The sequence below is a fragment of the Schistosoma haematobium genome, chromosome 1 (genome assembly GCF_000699445.3).
Source record: "Schistosoma haematobium chromosome 1, whole genome shotgun sequence".
NCBI lineage: Eukaryota > Metazoa > Platyhelminthes > Trematoda > Strigeidida > Schistosomatidae > Schistosoma > Schistosoma haematobium.
Genome location: NC_067196.1, coordinates 32,274,059 through 32,302,008, shown reverse-complemented (window position 1 = coordinate 32,302,008; position 27,950 = coordinate 32,274,059). Strand labels below are relative to the sequence as shown.

General features: G+C 31.3%; 1 protein-coding gene across 2 annotated transcripts; it reads right to left on the bottom strand.

Moving 5' to 3' along the window:
* Positions 1–713: 713 nt before the first annotated feature.
* MS3_00007695 (uncharacterized protein) lies at positions 714–27,321 on the bottom strand. 2 transcript variants are annotated; one of them, XM_051216011.1, is made up of 6 exons: positions 26,396–27,321; positions 26,237–26,352; positions 24,765–26,191; positions 17,870–20,228; positions 5,012–5,312; positions 714–2,241 (listed from the first exon to the last, which is right to left on the bottom strand). In XM_051216011.1, exons 3-5 carry the CDS (start codon positions 25,548–25,550, stop codon positions 5,299–5,301), a joined length of 3,159 nt encoding a protein of 1,052 aa, XP_051073740.1. In that variant the 5' UTR covers positions 25,551–26,191; positions 26,237–26,352; positions 26,396–27,321; the 3' UTR covers positions 714–2,241; positions 5,012–5,298. The 2 variants fall into 2 exon arrangements, with proteins under 2 accessions (XP_051073740.1, XP_051073741.1); XM_051216012.1 differs by lacking the exon at positions 17,870–20,228 and having other exon boundaries at positions 24,765–27,321.
* Between the last annotated feature and the right edge of the window lie 629 nt (positions 27,322–27,950).

Here is a 27,950-nt window from a genome sequence, read left to right as displayed (position 1 = left end):
GTGATGATATCGTGTAAACAGGGATGAAAAACATTAGTAAAGGGATGTGATATTTGTACGAACTCAAGATTCCTTTGTAATTGATGGCCCACTGATTACGAATTCCAAATATAATACGTTCATTTGTGCTCATCTAGTTTTACCTCTTTTAAATTGCAATATTTCCGGAACTCTTAGTTAACACATTAGTTAGAATACTCTTAATCATCATAGTGGAGCTAAGTCTTTACAAGTGTAATTCTCAGACATCTCGATAGTAGACATGAGATAAATGAAAGAAATGCACTTAAAATAATTAACAGACAAAAACAATCTTACTCTATTTGGCTAAGGCAATCGCTATCAAACGTTTACGACCTAATATATGTCTACAGAAGAAAAATGTGATTTGCATTTTCCTCTCATGGTGATTGAGTGTCCACGTAATAGGCCTTATTGATTTTAACTTTTAATATTTTTCCAGCCATGTTCTCAACCTTTTATATTTGTTGTCGATTCGTCTTCTGATATTCGTCTCTTAGAACATCTTATTAATAGTTTGTTTATTATATCATGTTGAGCGATTACCCAATCACTTAGTGATTTCATTACCTTTACATTAGCTCTGAATTATTATTTCCCAGCATAAAAATACACATCGACATCAACTAAGTTTATTTACATTCTTTGTATCCCTGTTCTCCTTCTTCTTATGATTTCGGCTACGTTTCGATCATTTATCTAAACTTCACAAATTAAAGTATGCTAAACATTTATTAATAATTATATTAACAATTGTCATTTAAGGTTGTATGTGGCTGATGAGAAACCGTGAAATAGAATGGATTCATTTGACTCTGCAATATTTTGTTGCCCTTGCTCTGTTTGAAATTTGTCAATGGATCTGGCTGCATGAAATATCATGTAAAATTAGTCAAAATTAACAGTTCACTGTAATTTTATATTTGGAATTCTTGCAGAAGTGAAGAGCTACAGTTAGCAATCTTATTTTGACATCTGATTACTACTATTTCCTAGTATTATGATCAGTTAAAAATGGTTTTGTAATAATTCTCAAGTGACTTTTAATCTTCTAAGTCATTCACTTTTCAGATAATACAAAAAACAATCACGAGTCTCTGTTTAAGTAACAAACTATAATACCTCAGTGTTCATAAATCCAATTAGTTAAGGTTTTCGGCAATAATCATGGGTGGTCACTTGCTATTAACATTCTTTTTAAGTCCTGAAAATTAGTTGGTCTTTAAAAATCTAATCGTAACGATTTACGAGAATTACCTTAAATCACAGAAAATTGAATAACAGATAACGAGCATATAGTTATGCAATTCAACCGGTTTTCATCTACTAAACAGTATGTCCTTAATTCGCCTTACAATTTAAAACCATAAAAGCATACGTTCATTTTCTCTTTTTTCTGGTATTCAACAGTTGAACTGTTATTTGAGTTTTGTCATGAGGCAGCATTTAAAATTAATGAAGCGTCGATGAAAATAAATGGTCTTTAAATACATGTATATAAAAATAGAGGTAGTCATTTGATAAGAAATTTCTAACGATATTATTTGGTAGATAATAAAAACCAATTGTTTATAAATGATGAATGACATGTTGAATCACTTCACCAAAACTGGAAGACATAAAAATTCAGTGTTTTTTTTGTTTCTTGGAAACCCTCGATAAATATAATCAAATGAAAGTGTACAAAGACAAATAAAGTTATGTGGGAAATTGAAACGTTCAAAAATAATTACTTGATGGATACTGATGGTAGAAAAAAGAAAATAATTGACGATAATCATAATTAAATCTTACAGTACACTTGTAAAATACTTTTATTTCAAATTGAAAATAGAATGAAAAATAGCCAAATCAAAATATCACAGTTTTTAACATAAATTAAATAGAAATAAATACAATAGATTCTGGAAAACGATGTTTGTCGCAAAGGAAGGAAGATATTCTCTCGTTTTTTGTTTGTTTAACATATATTCATATTTCTATTAGCCAATAAACCAGGATAATGAACAGAATAAGTTTTACAATCAAGATTAATTTTTTTTCTACAATTTTTCACCGGGGCTGATTTAGGTCGCTCACATGGAATTTCAGCTGTTGATAAACGAGGGAAATGTCTTGTGGTTTGAGAAATTTGTCCGGCAGGCATCAATCGATATGTATTTATTCCATCTGTATTACTAATGCTTCTGTTCATAATATCGTAGGATCGAGTACAAGATGCTATTTGATTAAAAGCAATAAAAAAATCCATTCATATAGGCTACGAAAGTTATTCGTACATGAAATACACAATCCAAAGTCAATTGAAAACAAAAGTGTCACCTTATAGTGTTACCAAAGCAAAAGGGTAACGACAACAAACTTTTATCAAAATACACTAAGTCTACTCCTTAACATTAGTATTTAACTAGATAATAATTACTTCAATTTAAGGTGATTATCTCTGGTCTAAGTAAACCAAGCAACAGCGATATTTGTAATGCTAAATTATCAATCATTTATTGATAATTACATACCTATTTATTCAACTGTGAAGTTTGTTAGTATGTAATAATTCCAACAAATGTTAATAATTACTTAGTAGCCAGTAATTTTTCTTTAGCCAATATTAAACCAGAAACTAAATATTTAGACTAAACACAGCCTGTAAGCGTAACGCATTCATTGTTCTACTTGTTGTCTTCTCAATGAACGATATTGTAATCGATGGTATTAACAAAGGTTATGGAATGAGGAAAGAGTACACAAATAAAATAATAGTTTCACATTGAATGGGATGCATATGTTTTTACATTATGGGATGATGTATAAAAAAAGTATTCTCAATACCTTAATTAAATACCTTTTACTATAATTCAATCTTACCAACGATGAGCTAGATATAAAAGATTTAAATATTACTATACATTGACTTGAATAAATTGGTCAGTTTTATTTGATAACTTATATTTGAAATCGAAGTTTACTTTAAGCACTTATGTTGACGAGTGTCATCAGGAGGAAACAATATAAAATATTGATAGAAGTAAACATCTTACAATCCATTTCACTGATGATGATCTCTCATACACTTAATTGATGTATATAGTTTATAGAAAAGGTACAGTAAAAATAAGTTGTATTTTAGTAATTTAGATAAGAAAATGTATCATGTTTATAAGTGTGCATGTTTCAATAGATTACGTCTAGTTCATTGTAATCATTCGTGCTAGTTACTCTATGATCCACACTATTTTCAAATAATCATTTACGACTAATTTTTCGGGATTAGTACAAATTATTCTCTTATTGAATTTCGAAGGTGTTCTCAAATTGCTGAGAAAATGTGTCAGTTTGTTTTCACTAAAAATAGGAATATCATCTTCATATTTGAACAGTATAACATAGCACAATAATAATTACAATGAAAATGAAACTAACATTTGATCAATCGATGCTCAATTAAACATCAATGTGAAGAACAAACAATACTTAAACAAGAACACTCAATGAAATTTATGAGTACCTATCTGGTTATCGTCATTTACCAATAATATCTCACTTGACTTTTGAAAAATATATGTTTGAATAAGTCATTAACAAGTATTTGCTCAGGAGTCAGTGACGTTATTTATGAAGATTTTTTGCTGTTAGAAAATCTTACTTCATTAGGACGATAGATATACGTCTCCTCCTAGTTTGTGACTATTCAACAATACTCACTGTTAGTTGTCCACTGAGTTCGAATATCTCACTCTGAAATTCTCCGGAAGTATAATATTGAAGTATAATTCAGTGTTAAATAGTGATTTGATTTGGAATGATGTTCGTGTAGTACATTGACCTAATAGTGAGGATCAACTTTTACCGACAATTTCAAGACGTTCAATGAAAATTGTGAGGGTGCAGAAGCCAATATATTTCACACTGAGATAATGCGATTTTGTGTCTCAATGATGAGTACAATGTATTAGGAAGTCATACATAATACTAAATACTCATTTTCTTATCCTTAGTTTTAATAGTTCTTTATAGGATGTTGGAGATACAATTTACCTTTATGTTAATAAGTGTTCATAAACTATCTAGTTGAAATCAACTTTTCAAATCAGTAACTTGCATGATTTTGTTTGTTATTCGTGTGAGGCCTTCCGTATATGAATTTAATTATTACAGAAATGACATAGTTTATGCTACAATGCATGTCAAATAAAATAGTCTACAAACAAGCTTATTGTAACTAATATAATGTTATCGCAGTCAATCTTAGCTTTTCCACATATTTTTATAGTACTTTCAAGGGTAACTTCACTAACATAGTCGGCAAGATATCAAAGAATGTTTTTTGAAAATTATTGAATGTGTAAGCTCTTTTAAAATAATATATCGACTGAGAAACAATTTGGTTTTAAACTAGAGTAAAATATTTTCAGTGATAAAGTTGAGTAGACTAAATATTTTTATTTGATGATTCATTTATATCGTTTAACTTAAAAAATCAACTGAAAACTAACACATACCAAAACTCTTAGGTGGAAGTTCTGTTTACACTGTTAAATTCATAGTAATTCGAATAAATAAGAAATCGATTATTTATTTGTCCCCAATGTTACTGATATTCGCAAAGTAGTAACACTGAACAACACTTAGTTTTCTCGAATAATAAGTCAAAATTTTCTACAGAACTCATCAGTTGAGCAACGACGAGAAAATATAAATCCTCAGTCAACAAGCATTAACTTCTAATGATTTATTTCTATACAAAAATAAGTATTAAAGACATTAATAAAGACTCTGTTCAGTGTACGTCTGTCCTGAATTCTCACTGAAATCGATAAACGTGCATTTATTCGTTGGTTGAAAGCTATTGAAATCAATAAACAACTTTGAAACGCATGGCAAGGAAAAATCAAAAATTAATCAAATTAGTTAGCTAACATTTAACTTCTGAAGTGAATAAAAACATTGGTAATACTAATAACATTTATATACAAAATTTGACATGATTTACTTTTATTGTTCTGAATAGAAGACCACATGTAATAGCTAAGATTTGGCGACCATTGGGGACGAGGGAATAACGTTCTTGGATGTGATATTAATTGTTGAGAATCAGTAACACTAGAATCACTACGATTTTCACAATCAACAAACTGATTGATATCGTTATTTTGATCTTCACTGACGTGATCATTTTGTACAACTGACTCTTTTGTTGAAGTAGTTATTTTAATTGAATTGAATTGATTAAAAGCATTTTGGTGTTTTTTTAATTTATCATCATTATTTGTCACTGATTTACCGTGAATAGGCTAAAGTTTATTAAAAATAAACAATAAATATTCAGGTCATTTGATATATATATATATACAATATAAAGCCCTTAATCAGTAAAAAGATAGCTTGAAAACCAATTTGTTCTATTTAATCTCAGTTAATCTGCGCGCTTACGAAGTTTAGGAACGTTCGTATAGTCTCAGATAAAACCACCAATCCAAGACTTATGCAAAAGTTGAAGACTATAATTTGTGAACGAACCGATCAAATTTAAAATAACAGGTCTTGAATTTTAACGCGAAATTCATCTATTCCTTTAGCTAAATAGAGTTGTGGTATTATAACTGATGTCACTTAGTGATCCAAACCCTGAATCTAATTCCTAACCCTAACAACCAACTGTAAATCATAATCCTAATTACTCACACTGCTTTATAACCCTCATCTAGTCTTAGTTGGTAGGTGGACATATTCAAGGTCATTTTAACGTTGCTCAATGGTCGTCCTTAAATTATAGTGGCTAATCTATCGCATGTTAGCCGATACTCTGATTTACCAATGATGATTGCTAACCTTCCTCTTATGCCTGTAGTGACCTCAGGTAACCAATGTATATTTAATGGAGACATTAATCCGATATCTTCCAATGTAACATTAGAAGCCCATACCTAAATACGTATTTCTAACGTGAAAGCTCTTAAAAACACTGCTAAGATCAAAAAGTCTATACCATGTTAGAAGATAGCATATACAGAACCGTCTGGTTCCAGATCGAATATCAAAAATATTAAAATGGCTCTATCATACAAAAATATACTTCCCGCCACCATGTTTTGCCCTACTAACCAAATTAAAGCAAGCACAGGTTAAAAGACATTAATGAGGAGCTGTTAGCACTTAATACTAGCTCAAAAGTACACAACCTAATTCTTCTTTTCAATAAATGCGTTAAAGCAAATTAAAATGTTGACATACCATGCATCCCGCATAACAATACTTTTATATACGACTCTAAAATTATAGCAGACTTTTTCAGTCGTATTTTTGCGAACGGTAAAGAATTCCTAAATGGCACTGTTTCAAGAAGCATGTGCATGACTAGCAACTCAATCAAATCTATCTCTTTCACATACTTGAAAATTAGTAAGGCGATAAATACCCTTAAGGTTTCGAGAGGTCATAGAGTAGACGAGATTTCATCTTTTCTCTACAAATAAAGTGGTCCAGATATTCTACTTCTTCTTCCAAAGCTGTTTACTCTCTTTATGAAGGTAGGTACTTACCCATACTGTTCAAAACCGCGTATATCATACTACGTTACAAATCTGGAGATAAGACTGACATGAACAATTATCGGCGCATGAATATTACTTCAGTTATCTCTAGGATTATGGAAAAAATTGTTGGTGACGAACTCTCCAACTATTCATTCTCTGAAAAACTTATCAATGATTCTCAACATGGATTCCTTAGAATTCGATCTTGTATGACATGCCACTTTCATTTGTTTACTTCACTTTTTTCTCGACGTAACTAAGCATATCTAGTCTTAGTTCTATACTTTGACAGTCCTGAAGCCTTCAATATGGTTAACCAACAACTTCTGGTTACGGGATCCAAAACCCTCTGCTTGATTAGTTTGATTGTTTCTTCAGCCACCGACATCAAATAGTTAAAATAAACTCTTCCTTATCGAACGCTATTCCTGTCAGAAGTGTTGTAATACAAAGTAGCATCTTAGGCTTTTTTTAGTTTTTATCAATGATATTTATGAATGTCTTCGTGTGGATAAGCCCCTTCCAATGATCTTAAAGAAGTGTATTCATTTTCTCTTCATGAGCTGAACAATGTGCAGAATTTCATCAGCATGGAGCTTTATAAGGTAGCACAGTGGTGCTCAAAATGGCATCTGGAGCTTAACACAGCTAAACGTGGATGGATATACTTTGGTAATACATCACTCAACTTAGACCTTACCATAAATGGTGTGGATTTATCTAAGTTACATACAGTAGTAGACCTAGATACTCCTACGATTTGTTGTTTACAGGGCAGGTATTAAAGCAAACCTTCAAGTCTCAACGTCTTATGGGTTATATAACTCGAAACATTTATAACAACGGGTTGCGTATTTTGATGAACAAAGTGTGTGTTTGACCACTCCTAGACTAATGCACGTCTGTTCTTAGTAGTGTGTGTATAAAGGATAAATTGAGACTGGAATCAGTACAGAGACGTTTTACATTTAGGATTCTTGGAACTGATTGTACCTCGAATTATAATTCCAAATGTAATAAACTTGGGCTGGACCGTTTATGGAAGAGGAGGCTCAAACTAATTCTAATCTTTTCAAAATACTTAATAAACTACCCTTTATATCCAGTCAAGTAAATCAATATGCGGAAACTTCTAATTACGATACCCGTAACTCCTTGTCACTGGTGAAACAAACCCATTCTAAATTATCTCTTTATATGAATTACTTTACCTGTAAATTTTCCAGACTCTAGAATAATCTACCACAATCTATTCATAAGATGAAATCACTCCATTTCTCTGTTCGCTACGTTGATGCCTACTGCATTAAATGTTCTATCACCTGTAAGTGTATCTTATTCCATAAGTAAGATTATAGGAACTATAAGTGTTTAGCCATTCTTATTACTGAATTCACTAAATAAAACCACCTACCTGTTGTTACTTTACGTTAACACTGTCTTTGGCAACCTTAACTAATTTGAATAATATCTAACGTGAACAGTATATCACCGAGTCACAATACACATGCATTATGATAGACCTGACCGCCAATTATTGCTTTGCTTCTCCGTGCTCTCTGTTTCCATTTTACTTTCTCTAGTTGTAGATGATTATAATTATATCGTTATGGCACAGAAAATCAACAGGATGTCCACTTAAGAAGAATTAAAATTTCCCGGCGGATGCATTACGTTGTTGTGATACACGTCATAAATGTACTACCTAAACAATTTTTGAACTAATAAACTTAAAACAATCTCATATCACATGTTTTTTCTCTGAATTTAATGTTACTACTTATATCAAGCTGATCATGCCTGTAAACTGGCATGAATTCTGTAATTATTATTTTCGGAATATAGTAATAATATGGTGTAATTAGAACATAACATGATATATTCACTTAGATATTGGAGACGAAATGCCCATCCTGGATTTTACTGCTAGCTACATTTCATCTATTTTACGAAAACTAGTAACAATTGCTTTATCGTGCCAATCTGCGCAGGATCCACACATTTCAATTAAGACTGACTAAAATTCACTCAAAAATATTACAAATGGAATAATACAAAATTATAAAAAATTAAGTGATCGATTTTTATTTTGGCTACTCCTTGATCGATCTAGAAACTAGACAGAGCACGTCGACACTGCTTACTGTGCTCAAGACTTCTTAGGACTTTGGTTTTTAGATAGATTTGGAAACTGTAGTATATGATGTTTGAAGAAGTGTTCTTTTACTCAGAGGTCTTTCAATCACCTCGCAGTATTCATTAATATGTCTGTGATAAAGCTGAAATTACAATTTTCCGTATTTATTTGTTTACTGTAGAGGGATTTCTCAATTTCTCAATCCAAACTGTTTGCTTTTTATTGTTCTTTTTTGACAGTAAAGAGAAAAATTATTTGGTGGTGACATCTAGGTCTAATATCTGTTTGTGTTCTTACGTGCGACATACTGTGTGCATATTATATAGATATCTTTCAGTGAGTTGTGCCATTTTTAATGATTTTTTATAATATGATCAGCTACCTTCACGTAGGAGAAGAGGAAAATGTCTTTTTTCATACATCAAAGACTAAATTGATGAGAGATTGATTAGTGATTTATCATAACTTTGTGTTCGAATTTTTTCCATCGTCTTAAAAATTAAGTAGTAATATTAAAAACTGTTTGTATTTGTGAATTAATTTATACGATAGCTGTTTTTCTTAGGATTTCATGTGATATGCTTAGTATATGTATATGCGCTATTTCTTCCAAATGCCACTCAGATTTGTATACTTCTTTATATATCTAAGTAGAGCAAAAACAAGTGCTTGTTTATCATTTATTACCAACTCATATGCGATTATTAATATTCACACATAATGTTTTGTTCTTCGTTTAAACACCAAGAGTTCCAGAATTGTGATATGTCAATTATATAAAATTGTTTTTAAGGCCAGATAAAGTTGGGTTATAATAAAAAATATTACACATTTTTTAGTAATCATAATAAACAATGATTGAAGACCTCTGTCAGAAGTGCATTAACTTAAATTACAACGTATCGTAACAAGATAGAACCAGAGAATCAATAAAAGCAGGTAGAGAGAATGATTGAGCAAAAAAAATGTTTCAGGTTGACAGAACAATAGTAACCGACTTAAGCTGTATTATTTTAATCGATTTAAAGTCGCGTTAAATAGCCTTTTTTTATAATCATTATACATTCTCTTGCGTAAATCAAAACGTCCACTCAAGCAGATCGTTTAAGCTTGGTAATCATATCCTCTTTTGTAACCTAACCTAGTGGATGACATCCTCTTTTATTTTGGTAATTACTTGCAAATACCGACTAGTCTTAATGGATAGATATGATGTGTAGGAAAATTATCAAATAGAACCATCAAAAATCTAATTTTGACAAATTTGTCTATAGCATTAAGACATAAGAGTCATCAGTGTACCAACAAATATTATAAGAAACAATAAACAGTTCTTGTGAAAATCAAACTGGTAATATTTTGCTAAATATGTTAAACCAGTCGAAACATATGATTGATTGAAGTATAACTCCATATTTATAAAGAAGCTGTAACCGTTGTACTAACCTGTATCACCCTTCACTTTTTCATAACAAAAACGAAAATACTCTTGAGGTATTTCACAATTATGCTTAAAGATATGTATTAACCAAGTATAACAATTTAAAAAAGTTTTATGTACTGGGTTATGAGTAAGAGTGAACAAATATGACTTACTATCTCAGAGTAAACTCTAGTAAAATGCAGACCAGTTAAACGGTTATTACATGAAAGTGAAATATACGTGATATTGAAATAGTATATTGTATCAGATTTTTTTAAAATAAAATGCTTTTCCCTCAATTTTAATAACGTCATATGATTTTTGAAAATCAAATTTTTCATGTCTCAACGAATATTGGACTTATGTAAACAAAGCTTTAACTAGCCTTTGTTATTAACCTTTAGCAAAGCGAGTGTTTGTGTAGTTGTATTATAGAAATTATGATGAATAGGTTTATTACCATTGTGAAAGTCGATAAATTCAAATTGCTTTTTGTAACACAGTCTAAATAATAGTAGGATTATAACATTCTAGTGTGACAATGTTAGCCTAGCTTTCCTCAAAGCCAGTTTGAAATTTTGATGGGAGGTATTTTGAGTCATTAAAAAAAAACAAGTGAACTTAGAAAGACGGTACCAAATTCTCTATTATCATACATTAGAAAAGACTTGTTTCCTACATTTTTGCTGAAACAAACCCTAGTTAATTTTCACCATGAAAATTTTGAAACTGTCATCTAGAGAAATTAGTTGGTTAGATTTGACGAGTAACTAAATTTAAATAAACCGATTCTCGGACCACATCGAACTTGCGAAATTACCATACATAAAAAACACAAGTATTTTCAGATCATAAAAACTTTTATTAGTAATGGTGATTTCATTTTTACCTTAAATTAACCATATGAAACTGTCAAAAAACTTGAAAAATATTCATGTAGCAGACCAACGAATACTTTAATTAATCGGAAAAGCTGAGCGAAAGATATGATACGGAACGGTAGGAGGTAAATTTGCTTTTTCATATGCAAAAATCACTGGTATGCAGAGATAGTTTTACAAAATGTCACATTATTAATTTATTTTTGTGATCGAACCAAACAGACACAGTAATTGACAATTATACGCATCCTAAATAATCAGTTTGTAAGCACAAGACGAGAAACGAGTAAATCGATAGACTTTCACTCCCTATCATTTAATAATATTAGAATAACGTACATTTTAAATATTTACTGTTTATAATAACAGTAGAATACAAAGTAAATGTCAAATAATATAAATTTAATGTATAGAAATGTAACATAGGAAACGAAAAATTGTTGGATATTTGTGACTGATAAAATATTTTACCAGACGTCAATTAAATAATTTATTGTAGGAAGAAAAAAGAACTAGTTAATAGTAGGTATGAATAAAGGCCCTCAACAAATGTGAAACTAAACAAAAGTATTGAAATCATTGAAGTAACTGAATACCTAACAGATAAATAACATGTTAACAGATCTTTCTGCCATATATCATGCCCATAAATAATTTACCAAAGACTTAACCAAACAAACCAAAGAATCATATTTTTTACATCGTGCTCAAATAAAAGTAATTTCTAGGTTGGGAAAAAGTCATTCATTGTTGTTTATAAGAGGACAATTAGAACTAAACATTTATAAGTACATCTTTTTTGTGTGCCATTGTAAATAAGATAGCTGAAGATATACTTATTTTGTTAAGATTCATCTCTAAAAATATCTGTCAACATGAAGCAAAAGATGTGCTATAGTATGAGACCTTTTTATTACTATTCAGTTCATTATAAAACATAATTACATTGTCCTTGATAATTTTTTTTCATTTCAAAGAATAGCATTTTAAATAGCCTACCAGCAGATATAACATGATATGAAGCATGTTTTTACATAGTTATGTAAAATAATGTTTTTCAATTGTTTTAGAATTATTAAGTATAAGTTCATCCGTCTACTTAGATTTCATATTCATTATCTTACACAATCAATTCATTAGACTCATGATATATTTTAATAGATCTACTTTATCATTTACTCTACTGGTCACATTTTTTCACTTTATAAGTAAGCATTCCTTAAAACTTCCACTTCGCTTAAGTTACTTGACATTGTGTACAATAGATAGATAACATGCCTTAAACAATTCAATTTTATGGGATTTCAAATATTTGATTGAGAAAAGCTGAAATCGTCCATGAGATTTTCGAATAACATGATCTTCGCACCCATAAAAACATTTATTTATAAATAATAGGATAATGTCAATGAATTTTACTTGCAAGGTTCAATGTACTTTAAAAATAATCAGTGCTTAGTTCATACTGAACAACTATATAAATATTTGGTTACTGCATTAGACAATCGTCCACCAAATAACTCAGTTGTTTTGTATCTGTTATTCAGGGTGATGCGGTTTCGAGGTCTTAGGTCAAAGAAGGCCTTCTATGAACTTCTGACTATCTAATATACTTCTGTATTCATCAAGTATATTTACCTATTATTCTAATCCTAAACCTATCTAATGATTACATATCTCCAAGTGATTTTGGTACACGTAGTGATATCATTTTTATGTCAACCATTAAATTTCATATTCAACGTTTAAAATATATGAATGAAATTATTCAGATTAAGAATAGCGTCATTCATGTACTTTAGTGTCCAACAATACTAACTACATACATACCCAAATTACAATAAAAATATTATTGACACTATGCTTACAAATCAGTTTAAGACAACCAAAATAGTTAAATTAAGTACTTATTCAATTTATCTTTATTCAGCTTTCGACGAAAATGCATAAAATTATTTCAAGTGGTTATCTAATATTTATTAGTTGGTTGAAATATTCTTTGACTAAATTGGGACTGAAGTAGAGGATAGATTTCGTGCAGTAGTTAACAGAAAAGTGATTGGAGGACTCTGATGTTATTCACTTTCATCAAGTTGTATCCGGAGTTTCTTTGGAAGTTTACTATTTAAGAATACGTTAGAACTTTTGAAATGTCACAGATACAATTAATGACTAGTCATGTCAGTGGATTTTTACAAGCTGTTTCTAAACACATTATACTGTTTTCATTTCGATTATTGATATCCAGCTAATTAATTTACTTTAAACGTCAAATCTATTCGAATCATTAATTTATGTCACAACTACATCCATAGATATTTAAAGGAAAATAATTTCAAAACATATACAGTTGAAAGCAATTGATTAATCTTCACATTATATTCCTGATTTTTACAAGATTGTTACTTTGAAAAGCTCACAATAATTATTGGAATACCTTAAATTCCATAGATATAATACAAAACTAGATTTATTATAAAATTTTTCCGATGGAAGTGCTATTAGATTGTGACGCAATGAAAGCATACTTATGCTAGACAACAGTTTATTTATGATAATAAACGTCAGTTAGTCAGCTACAACGTAGGATTGGTCACATATGTACGTCGGTCCAAGTTGCCAAACCGCATTAGCACAACAAGATGGACACCGGACTCATAGAAGTAGTTAATTCAGTGATGATAACATATAAAAGAAAGATTGCATATAAGGGTATAGTACAGGAAGAAAGAATTAGTTCGCAGGAAGAAAGATATGAAGCGACTTCAATCTCACGGTGTAAGGAAAGACAAAGAGTGTATACACCGACGTCATTGTGATCGATTCTGAGCCATGTCACCAAGAGTCTCCAACCATTGGTAATAAAAACATTGTATTTATCACTATGATATTCAACCTAATAGATGGAATATGATTTTTTTCATTAATTCAGTGTATTGGTGAATAGAGAATTCGGCGCGAACGTAAACAAAAAAAAACATCATCAATACTTTATAAAACAGATATGAAATTATCAGTTCATTATGATTAAGTTTTATGGATAGCTTTGATTGCTTTACTCAGTTATTCTTTAAGAAACCAACATGATTTTAATGTTGATTTGACAATTGGTATTAAACTTTATGTTATTTGTCGATAATCTCCTCTTGATAACACACGGCGAGCAACTGCCAACAAATCTGATTAAATTTAACCACTATACAGTGAAATAGCTTACGTTCAAAAGAATAAATGAAAGGTTTCTGCGAACTGATTTGAAATTAGTAACAAGCATTACTTTAAATGTTATTCATGTTTTAAAGTTCAGTTATTTTGTTAATATTTTAAGTCGGTAATGAAAAGTAGAAACCTTGTATAAAAAACTTAGAAAGACGAAATCAGAGAATATGGACTGATAGCTTAATTACCCAAACATACATGAAGGGAACGAACCGTAGTGAAATAAATTTATCAGTCAGTCTATGGATTAAATAAAGCTAAATTCTGAACACTTATATTATTCTGGTGAAATCAATGGCTACTTTGCTGTCTCACGTATTAATAAATGTTAAAAAAGTAATCAAAGTAAAAGCGATCGTAATTACTTTCTGTATTTAAGTTGATTGACTATAAATGTGACAAAGTATTGATCAGTTAACATACACATTCATATTCAAATATATTTCATGAAACAATTACTGATTATTTGAAGTAAATGTTCATTCAGTTTCATCGAAAATATATTTAACAAAACTAGAAAATAAAATTATTTTCAGGATTTTGTTTCTTCAATAACAATTCAATCCATGTAAGTTGTTCAAGTTACACTAAAAAGGAAACCTGATGGAAGAAAAGTACATGACTCACCAACTGCAGCTACTCTCATTCATTCATTTCAAACATCATCATTATTAAAGAAGAAGAATGTATTTGTAAAATCTCAGCGAAAGAATTTAAAGTAAATCCAACTATTCGCCTGGCAATCTGGTCCAAGCTTTTTCAAGGAAATCATCATTGTTGTTTGAAAAAACAAATGCTTTAAGTTGTGATACCATTATTTTTAGTTTGCAATATCTGACAAATGTTTGCTTAACCTAAAATATTTCATAATATATAATCCGAGCAAATATAAATATTTTTAGACTTATTTCGTATTGTGACTTTATTGTTATGATTTCAGCTTTTACGATGAAAAATGTGTTAGTAACGTCTAAGAACCTTTCAGACTGTTGTCTCTATAAAACAAACCAGCATCACAGAATAGTGAAACGTTGTGTTGTAGCCGCCTATTAATCGACCTCGTACTGTAATGATTTATATGAAGTGATGTATTCAATATAAGTATACTTCACACATGAGTGTTAAATTTACACAATAAACTTTGATCAAATACTTTTTTGTAAAAATGTTTTGTGATTAGAGAAATTAAATTTTGTAGTGAGTTATAAACATTGAAATTACTTATTCATGAAACCTTTTAGTGTACTATTGAACGATATTTTATCTCGACTTCGACTCAAATTACGTAAACCTTAGATGCCAAGTAATGACACCGAAAAGTTAGTTTTTCTGTTCATAACTTCCTTATAATTTCTTAGGATTCACAGTTAAAAATTAGGGTTAGGAATTAAAGTAAAGGTTTTCATCATGAACTGACATCAGCTAAAATGCTATTTAACCAAATGGATGAATGGATTCCGTGCCGAAATCCACGAGTCACTAGCGGTAATTTCATTGTTTAGTCCCCAAATTATAGTCTCCAGGGTTTATTTTTTCACTTGCTAAAATACACTGTAAAGTGTTTATGGACTCATATTACTGGAATACAGTGTAAATATAGTCTAAGAAAGGCCACCACACGTGTTCAAGATTTTGTAGCCCCTACCATTTAGATGGAAAAAATGTTAAATATGCTAACTTGATTGACTTAATAAATATTCGACTTCTTTCGTTTTAGGTTTCTTGTTCAAAACAACTATCAACCAACAACAAAATCAGAATTTTCAGTATAAACTTCAAGACAGGTCTACTGTATGAAGGGCGGAAACTTGGAGAACTAAGAAAGCCATCATCTAGAAGACAAATTGTTTCTTAACAGATGCCTACGCAAAATAATTAAGATCCGTTGACCAGACACTATCAGCAACAATTTACTGAGGGAGAGAACAAATCAGATTCCAGCGGAGGGAGAAATGAGGAAGAAGTGCTGGAAGTGGATCGGACACACATTGAGGAAAGCACCCAACTGCGTCACAAGACAAGCCCTCACTTGGAATCCTCAAGGCCAGGGGAGAAGCGGAAGACCAATGAACACATTACGTCGAGAAATGGAGACAGACATTAGAAGAATGAACAACAGTTGGATAGAACTGAAAAGAAAGACCCAGGACAGAGTGGGTTGGAGAATGTTGGTCGGCGGCCTACACTTCATTGGGAGAAACAGACGTTAGTAAGTAAGGGAGGTTTTTATTATTTTTACATGAGAAATAAGAGTATAAACTAAAGAAGAATCCAGATTGTTGGGCAGGAATATATATGACCATTCAGACAAATAAGATCATGATAAACTCTTACTGTTTCTTATACATCTAAAGAAGGTTATCGGGCTATATTTTAAATCAATTAAAGTTAATTATACTTACCACAGGACTTTGGCCAATAAACTTCAAGACCTTATCAATTCTATGTTTTGGATTATTTTAAATATGAGTTTTTAAGCAACTAACTATTTATAAAAATTCCAAAATCATGCCTTTCAGTCTTATCCAAGTCTACTACCTTCTGATAATACATTTCATTTTAATTGTTATTTTATCACAGTCATATAAAAAAACAATATCTGAGAGTGTAAAATGTTTCTGATTAGATTCACATTACATTCATTCAATATTTATCTTGACATATGTCCAGCTTTCTTCTGTCTGATCCATATTTAACGTTCGAATAATAATCGTGATACATAAATCTAGACATTTAGCTAAATATTGATAAATTACCAATCTTATGTTTATGTTAAGAAAAATATTAATGAATTTTAAGTGATATTTTAACTATCATAACGTTTTAATTTTCAAGATATAGAATAGGAAATAGATAAAATATTGATGGGTATCCCCATATATCAATACATACAAACTATGACTATTTGAAATCAAATAAAACTGCGAAATCACTGTGAATAAATATACTCAAAAGTGGAGTAATACCAATAAAAAATGTGTGCTGAAAGTAGTATAGTTTAACTCACAAAATAATACGTTCAAGATGATTCATGACCCAGTGATCACTAAAAACAATTTTTTTATTTCATTAATAACCAGCTTTACTTACAGAATTATTGATGAGAGAACTCTATACTTTTATTTTAGTCGGTAAAATAAACTCAAATGTTTCATTATGGTGTAAGTGATTAAATTTATTAACTAATTTTAAATTATAGTTCAAAGATTCTCTTAAACTCTAAAAAATTTACACGATGATGGCTATCAAATTATAGTTAACAAACTAATACGTATATATATACATATATAGTTCAAACTTGACTATCACCAGTTGTCTGGTCTTATGAATATCCCAATGTTATGATGCTCGGACTGAAAATTGAATATAGCACTATTTGCTTAAGACATTAGACATTTGGTCACTCACAATTTTATTCGCTATACTGAGAACTAAACTAATCTTCAAGATTAATTAGGTGATTCGATAACTCTCTTAGTGAACCTTAGAAACATTTTAAAATCCAAATTCTGTTTTGATCAAACGATTAAATGTCTTAATATTGTTACGTCATCCACCTATTTTAGTCAGAAGCATTTAGTTACGTTATATATATATATATATATATATATATATATATATATATATATATATTCAATAAACAAGCGAAACTCACATTCTTGACGTTTCGAATATTTCTGATTTATAGTTCGCCACCTTCTTTGATTACATCTTCTTGATGATAAATTCAAAGTATCTAGTCTACTTGAAATAAGGTTTTCTTCAGATGGATGGAAAAACCGTTCAAGATAGTCATTGTGGAAATTAGAAGGGATTATTCTATTACTTTTTAGATCTGATTCTATGAAAAATCTCGGTAAGGTAAAATTCGATATCTGATTCCATTCATTTGAGATCGTTTGAGAATTATTTTCATTTAAGGTACTGAATTTGTTTGAATAAACGTCAGGTGAAGCAGTCCTAGACCGCCTCAATTCGATAAACGTCTCTTGTCTATCTTTTTCCTTGAACTGCAGCTGAGAATTATTTCCAGGGACGTAAATATAATCAAATAATGAAGACAAACGATCGTTATAAACGTACCTTTTTAGGTTATTCGCAGCACATTTGATATTATGGTTTCTGTGGTTTGTGTAACCATCAGCGAAACCATTAACGTCTATGTCGAATGAAGCGTCCGATAGTCTCCTAGAATGATTCCACTTTCGAAACTCAATGAGACTCCTATGTTTTGATTTTGTACCATCTATTTTATTATTTTTTAACTCTAATAAGTCTTGATTAGGTAGAGCAAAAGGGATTTCAGACGTAGAATAATTTGTATTGTGAACCTCATCAATGGGAGAAGTTGGAATATCTACTAACCGTTTTTGTTTTGAAATATTCTGTATTTCTGGCAAATATGAATTGAAATAGTTAGATGTTTTGTTTAACTTATTATATGAGTCTAGAACCCTCAAATCGAAAGTCGCATCCGAATTATAATGATTAGTTTGGTATATAAAATCATTTGGTTTATTGTTTGATGTATTCAAGGAAGCAATTACAACGTTATGTTCGGGTTCAGTTTTATCCCTATTTTGGTTTCTGGGTTTGCTAAGAAAAAAACCACAACCGTGACTTGGTAAAAACTTATTTGTTGGATGATGTTCTAAAATACTGGTTTTATTAGGATAAAGGCATGATGAGGCTGAAACTGGTCTTGTGTCATTCATATCTCCTCGCTTCTGCAGAATGCTATTTAACTGTTTTTCTGCAGACTTTTTTATGTTCTCGAAAGATAGATTGTCTTCGGAACTAGCGCTAACTATTGAGGACAAATCTGAGTTTCCTAGTTCTGTGGAAAATGGACGGTTTAAATTTACGACTGAATTTTCAAATGGTATGGACAATTTTGTACTATCTCTAAACTTGTCATTTTTTTCTCTTAACGATAAGATTTGGTTTTGTCGACTTTTTTGATAAGCTGATAGCTCATTGTGTTCTTGTTTATACTCCAAACTTTTTTGGCATACAAATTTTTGTACATCTAACATGTGACTGGATTTCAACGGCCAGGTTCCACATAGAAGTTCTCTTAGTTCATTAACAACTTTGGTAATTTGTGTAGAAAACATTCCTAAGTTTTCACGTTGATTGTAGTTTGATTGATTATTGTCAAAACTACGGTTTTTCATTGACTTGGAATCATTTATCTTCCCATGATATAAAAGATTACTAGTAAGATAGTTCTCACAGTGTTGTGGTCGTCCCTTCTGTTCATTATTTTTGGAACTTTTATAATTAGTAATTACTTTGTCGTTATTTTCTTTCTTTAACATGGTATCTAAATGTTTTCCAGTTACTTTGCCAAAAATTGCTTCCAATTGAACTCTTAGTTTTTTTCTGTTTTCGTTGTATGTTGAGTGTTGATTATTTATTTGGTGAAGGTTCATTGAATCACACCTGTCACGTGGACTAACATGTAAACCATCTTTATTATTTACGTTGTTTTTAATCAAATGATTTAAAAAGTTTTCATCTTTATTATCGATTTCTTCTGTAAAATCTGTTATATTCGAACTGGAATTAAAACTAGATGTTGAACTGTCCTTTCCGTGTTGATACTTGTTATTAAATTCAGTTATGCGTGTATTCTCATGTAAACTTACCTCAGAAGTATTGATTTCCAGTTTGTTTGATAACTCATAGATTGTAATGTACTCTGGACCTAAAACTGTCACATGTTTTTTACGTTTATCATTGAGACGAATCGGTCCAGGATTCTCTTGGTTCAACTTTCGATTACATAACACAGTATTTCTGTGTGCTTGAAAGTTGGATATATTTTCATTTTTCCTTTGAAGAGGTTTTGTTATCGCCCTACTTTTGATGACTTTCGTTAGTGGGAGTGAATCCAAATTATTATTTCTTATATAAACGGCTACAGGTGAAGACGAAATTGATGAGGATGGCTGGAAAATCATTCCACGTAAAACGCCTATGTTGTTGATTACGTTATCTTGGTTGGAATTCTTCCATTGGAAAATGAAGTTTATACATTTGTTTACAATGTCGATTTGTCATTCAACCGTTTAATTTTTATTGATATTTAAAGGAAATAATTAGATAAAGGTTTTTGGCATTGTGTATGTAATTACTAAAAAATTTACCAACTGTGTATTTTCAAACCTCACTTTCTACGGACATCGAATTTATAGTTGCTGACGAGAAAACCTAATTGAGTAGATTTTAAGGAAAGTCATATTCTTCAATGTTATATTAAAAAAAATTAAATTGCTGTCAGATTTTTAAAGTTAGATGAAGCTTTTCAGCGTACATTTTTTCGGCTTTTACTTGTAAATTATTTAAAACCCTACAAATTCAGGCCATCCACAGTAAATTAATATCACTTGGGACATAACAGGCGGTTAGTAGAATTCTTTAGTTACTACGAAAAGTGTATCATTTGTCTTCAAACTTTAAATGGCGTTTCACTTAAACGGTATTTTGTAGTATATCCCTCCTTGGAAAAATATCTAGTTTTTAAGAGTCAAATAATTTAATGAGAAAAACTAAAACCCTATTTATGCCAAATATCTATGTTGTTTTAAAAATGAAAGGGCTAATGAAAGCTAATGTTATTATTAATAAAATCTTAATTTAAAAAATTGTTTATTTCAATATCATACAGTTCTTTTGATTTTTAAAAGATTAATGACTAGGCAATTAACCTACTAACTGGAACTAAACGGAGAAATCTTTCAAGTTAATGTCACAACATTGATAGTTATCGGTTAGAAAACCTGCATAGAGTGAGCTTAAAAATGTACTGTAAGTACATACCAAGACTCTGAATTGGTTAATTTTGGCAGAAATGAATGATATCTTTTGACGTCAGCTCAAAATATATAAAACAATAGTATTAACTAGAAAACAGTATGCTTGGTTTTTGTAATTATCAATTGTTTTTAATTATAGTAAATTATGCCTAAATAAACATTGACTTCAAACCTAGGATTATTTTAAACAAATGAAAATTAATTATTTCAGCGATTGCAATAAAGTCAGGTATATTAAATCAGTCAGTAAATTTTATGCCATTTTATATTATTCTAATTTATCATATATGTAGACCACCACTAATTTTAATCCTTTTTTTCTGATCCATGATTAAATAATTTAATCATCACTCTACATGAGAACAACAAACATTGAACAGTTAAAAATGTTTTGTCTCCGAAGACACTTTAGATTAATTATAAATAGTATTGCGATAAAACCGCGTAAACTATTTAAAACCTTTAGGTACATTATTAAGTGATCAGTTTGTGATAAATTCTATGAACCACTATACACCTCATATGACATCATCAGTCGTGGGTTACTGAATTCCGTTTTTACACTGCGATAGGTAAAACCTTTAAATGGCTAGAAACAGGATTTATTAAAATAGAATCCACTACGGTTTTCGTTAATCAACGGTGAATGTTTAAAATAAAATTTGACAGATACCAGAGAAGTGCTCTGGTTTCTAATTACTAATATTTTGATTTGTACGTTTATAGAAAATAAGGTTTCGTAAAGAAAAGACTCTAAATCAAGATATATATAATAATGGATTGGCGTTTAAATTTAAGTTAACAGAAATAAACATAAAGAATCTGAACCTTCATATAAGAGCTAAATTTTAAAATTAAAGATAATAAACTACGTATTAACTATATTTCTAAACTTTTCGTATAACCAATAAGAAAATGAAAAAGGTTCTATGGTAGTATTATCAGAATCATATTCGCAAGTATCCAATATTTAGGTTTAATCACAACAAACCTATATTACATATCATTGCAGAATCGTTAAATGTTGCCTGCTCTCTGAAACTTTGAAGCCATAGTTGCTTTATGGGAATGTATGTGACCAAGTTCACTATCAAAGGATTCCCAGCGAAATGTCTCATAAATACTTCCTGTCACTCAGAATCTCAGAAAACAGAATAACAAGTCTACTCGATAGGTATTTATGACTTCATGGTGTTTCGTGGATTATTACATCCTGACTTCAAATATCTACGCAAAAACCCACTCGTGATTAGGACGTTTTGTCGAAACCTACGGGAATTGTGAAAATAAAGAAACTAAATAACGATCTTCTGGTGGATTACTGTTTAGTTTAGTTGATAGAGACATGTCACGTATACTTCCGAAACATAGCTAACTAATCACTGAGAATTTACCAGATCTTGCTTTCAAGCTTCGATGTATGAAACTTAACCTCTTTAACTAACAAATATCATTCTGGAATCGATTTCATTTAAGTCTAATCGAACCTTCTTTTAATTATTTAATTTGCTATACTTACAATAAGAATGTGGTATACAGTCTTTGTCTAAGGTAACCACAAATAAGTTGCGACGTACTAAATATATGTGTATCGGTTTAGAAATCCACTGACGAATATTTATTTTTTTACGGGCAAAAATATTTAAAAGATTTACATTCCTAATTTATCGAGATCACAATATTTATATTTACTGAAATTGAAGATACACAAGAAAATGTAATCACGTTAGCCTTTCATTTTCCATAACAATACTCCTAGTTGTACCTGCGCTTCCCGAAAACATTAAATCTCACGTCCAGGATATTGTTGTACGCATAGATGAATCAATATAAAGATAGGTTTGAAAATCACTTGTGATTTTTGGAAGAATTTTACCAACTAGCAACATAAAGGCAGTCCATACTTTTGCAAACTACATATATTATTTAGGGGCATTGAGAGTAAAATAATTTGGTAGTTGTTGAAGCTTTTTCCTTGAGTCTCATTACAGAAAACAAGTTTTACTTATTTGATAATTCAGCATTAATGACAACTGTACTGCCTATTTCATATATAAGTATTTTGTCAAATATAAGATCTATATCTCCTGCAAATCACATATTTTTCAGGGATGAGATGATAGATAAAATGATGTTATGACTATTCAGCTCTGATTTGGCGAGTTGAAAAACCAGTCAACTAACAGTATCATTATTTCGCAATTTTAAAAGAATTCGTAATTTGAAGATTTAATTGCATTGATCTAATTCCAATACCGAAAAGTATTTGGTTTGTAATTCACATCAGTTACAAGTTGATATACATCAAAAAGCTTAGCTTGGATTTAAAAGCGCAATTTTGTATTTAAAACAAAGCAAGCAGTCGATAAAAACGTCGTTACATTTTTTTATTATTCTAATCAATGAATATTACCTTAACCACGTTGCTGAGCATAGACAATTATGGTCAATGGTCACTGCCAACAGACATCAAGATAGTATCTTAATAAAAGTCTGAACTTCTAAAAAAGGAAGTTTTCTGAATTGCACATAATAAATAAGTACCAAAATCTTCTAATGATGTTTGATGCCGGCAACTTAGCAACAAAAACATTTAGAGAAGTGATAAAATAGGGAAATGAAAACTGAGGAAAGTCACAAAATAAATTTATGTACTCAAGTAATTCGTCAGCATCCAGCTCTTAACTCAGATTGTCAATGCAAACACTTCAAGGCACATTTAGTTTATGGAAACACTTCGAAATATTCTACCACTTTTAAAATGAGCTTAGTATTACCAAACCACCGAGTAAAAGAGTTTCATTTCGCTTTATAAGTATGGTGAAATTAAAAGCTTCAGTTCATTTATACAATATCGATCTTAATCGGTAAAATTAAATGCAGAATGCTATGCATATTAAAACATTGATGGGTAGCTAATATAATATGTTCTCGATCTAAAACTATGATAACTGGGCACTAAGATGATGGATTATTTATAAATATATACACAAAGTACCACGCATAACCTGATGAGTAAAAAGTAAATAAACCACTTACTACTACTGAGTTAATTCAGGCATATCGATAGGTACTTTTATTCAAGTAACTTGGGTGTTCATAAGACCCCCCCCAAAAAAAAAAACAGATTTCGAAAAGTCGAATGTCAAAACTTCAAAGTGACCTAGCGAGTTCCAAACGTTTTGAAAACGGTACTCATCATTAATGAAATTCGTTCACTCTACAATTTGGACTAAACAAGTTTTAAAACAAAAGTGGAATGAAAACCGAAAAAAAACCACCTCAGGCTTTAAAATGCACGAGATAAGTATGACTTGTCTGAAAATGTTTCTTTTCAAGTGTGTAGCTTTTGAGCGTTTTTCAAGTTCGTTGTCATTTGGATATAAGGAGAAAAAAATTGTGTTTAAGATAAACTTATAACATTCTAGATATGTTCATAATATGGCCGTAAGTTTGATTCCAATATCCCAACTTTTGCTACTTTCATCTAATCAAGGCGTTATGTTTTCAAAAATAAAGTCACAGTTCACTCATTTCAGCACATTTTCTCTTTTTTAATTAGAATTCCATGAAATCCTATTTGAATGACATTTTAGAACATCAGACTTTCTTACAAGGCTATTTCGTGTAAACTTTTCCATCATATACCCATAGATTTATATATACCACAGCTAAGTCTTGCAAGTCACAAAATATGATGGTATATTTCGACCAAAAAATCCAACTTACGTTGCATGGATCTGCTGGACGTTCTTCTGTTGCCGGACAAACAGGTTGACTGTTATTTCCATTTTTAATGATATTTTCAGATATACCATTTGATATTTTGCTTGGCTTTAAGCTCTGAGAATCTTCAGTTCCAGAAAATAGCTTAAGATGCTTTTCAACTGCTCGAAATGCTGCTTGAAAGCTCTCGGACTGTCTTTCATTCTTGGGCTGAGAAACGGAAGAAATAGTTTCAACGTTACTGTAGTTGTCTAAACCGTTAGCTATAGACTTATTATCTAAACCACTTGCTTCTGAGGTCTTCTCAAGGTTACTATCATTTGCACAATTATTTTCGTTATTTTCCTTTTCTTCTCTGCATTGCATAGCCTTTTCTCTGGCAAAGCTATGTATTCTCGACAATTTTCTCTGTGTATTTGTTTGCTTTCCAGAGAATAATTGCTCCATTTCACCCATAACACTGTCCAAAATAGTATAGTTTATCTGTCGCTTATGGTAAGGTAAATTACTCATTTTTTCATTTGCCTTATGATGTGAATTATTTTCGCCCAGAAAGGTTTTCTCTGAGTTCTCTGTATGAGTTTGACCAACTACTATGTTCTTGGATGTCACACCAAGCTCGTTTGTTGATACATTAGGAAAGTCCATATCAGCAGTCGTGGATTTAATTGGTTCCCTACTGTCTGTGGGAAAGGTATTCACTTTCTTGGAAGAGATGTTCCCAGGCAATTCCGAACCTTTGATGTACAAATTTGTTGCAGCGGGCAAGTTAAATTTACTTTTATTCATGAGTGGATTATGTTTTTCAGTACACACTGTGCTCCTATGTGGCACTGCTCTAACTGCAGTAAATATCTCTGTGTCGTCCTTATCATTCAAATCTTGATGTGATTTCTCAGGTTTTACGAGAGACAACGAACTGTCTTCTGTTCCAGAGTAGCTACTATTTTCACTTTGAAGATGATTTTTTCTTACTTGTGAAAAGTTTCTTTCAGACTGAATATTGTGAAAAGATTGCGAAGTAAAGGATAGAGATGATGACGTTACGGACGTAGATATAGGTTTGGTTGTTTTTGAATCGTTTACGATTTCCGATGGGGTTGTATGACAAGGGTCTCCATCAAAGTGTGAAGAACAGGGACAAACTGAATTGCTGCGAACAGGTTCCGTGACAGCTTGCGTTGTATCACCTGTGGTGCTTTTTTTACGAGCTATACTTTCTGAAGGTCTATTAGACTTTTTAAACGTTGAAGAAACTTTATTCTTATCACCTTCACCATCCTTTCTCCACGAATCGTAGGCTGAATTGATATTTGATGCATTCTTCGATTTTATTGTTGTATGGTTAGGATAATTGTCGCTGAGTCTTGCGAATGGGTCGGCAATTGTATGGTTTCTTGTGTTTATCCTAATAGTCGTATTTTTGTGACCTGGATTTTCAGAACATGCCTGGTTATTGAACAGAGTATACCCACCTTGTAAGCTTCTGTTTTTTGTTTTTTCACTAGGAGGATTTTCTGATTTTTGAGAAAAGGAATGTTCATCAGCATTATATACGTATTGACTTGATCGCTTGCTGCCTTGGTACCCTCTAGGTATCATAAAATTAACAAGAGAATCCTTGCTTAACTCACTTTTTGATGGCTTAGGTAATATCGCTGGTTGCTTAAAATCCGTTCGTGTGCTGTTCTTTGTAGATGAGGATGCTTTTGATTCTTTCGGTTTATTTTTATTTTCGTTGGAATTCAGCAAATCGTGGTTTATTGGACGACCTTCATCTCGTTCAACGCTTGATATGTTAGATGGTAAACCGTTGTATCTGCTTGTATTCTCAATTCGATGTCCACTTATTGCAGTTTGTGTTCTGTATTCATTAGGGTGAACTGGTGCAGTACTTTTGCCACCCTCTCCCACGCTAACCTGAGACGCAAAACTCTCCCTACTTGGCTTAAGAGTGTCTAAAAAACTTTCAGCTCGAGGTCGTTCATTTACTTTATAAACTGTTAAACTAGTAGGAGTAGGCAAGTCAGAAACTCTACCAGTAGATTGGATTCTCCTATTAGGATAAGTATTGTGTCTCTGAATTCCATTGTCTCTGTGTAGAAGGTTTTGATAAGCACACGTAAGGCGGGCTGTAGCTGAATGGTGCTTGACTCCAGACTGTATATTTCTAGACAGTTCGTTCATTGAAATTTCGCTTTGAAATTTCTCTCTGACTTGTTTGACTAGTCCAGGTGTAATCCCGTATGGTGTGAATAGTTCGCATGAGGATGTAATATTCTGTGAGTCTGAAGGTTTGAGCATTATTCAGCAAGAAGTGGTCAATAAAACTTTCGAATTTCCCAATGTATTTAGGATTAAATAGAAGAATATCCAGAGTGTCCAGCAACTGACTACATAAGTTTACAATTACATTCGTCGAAATTTGACGACAAAACAATCAAAAATCGTCAAAGAACTATATTGAAAAACTATACTCAATGATAATCAATGGATGTCATACTGAACCCGGTCACAGCGATAAAGTATCATAACTGCAAAATAAGCGCTTTTCCATATGGAGAGTTCAAAGTTAATCGATGCATTAAAAAAAGCCATACGAAAAATGGCTCCACAATCATTATACATAATATTCATTGTAAATATCCATTGAATAGAATGACACTTGATCAAGACGTCAAAGGAAGGCGATCTCAATAAGTGTGATAGCTACAGAGGCATCACTGTCCTTTCAATACCAGGAAAAGTCTTCAACAGTGTGTTGTTAAACAGAATGAAGGACTTCGTAGACGCCCAACCTCGAAGCCAACAGACTGAATTCTGTAAAAGTCGATCGTGTACAGGCCAAATAGCAACACTATGGGTCATTATGGAACAATCAATTGAATGGAATTCATCACTCTACATCAACTTCATTGACTACCAAAAAGCATTTGATAGCGTGAACAGAACAATACTATGGAAGCTCCTTCGACACTGCCGCGTGCCTCAGAAGAAAGTCAATATCATACGGAATTTCTATGATGGATTAAACTGCAAAACTGGAGGACAATTGGCAGACTCGTTCGAGGTAAGGACCGGTGTCAGGCAAGGTTGCTTACTCTCACCCTGTCCCTTTGTCCTGGTGATCGACTGGATCATGAAGACATCAACATCTGAAGGGGAGCGCGGGATACAGTGGACATCTAG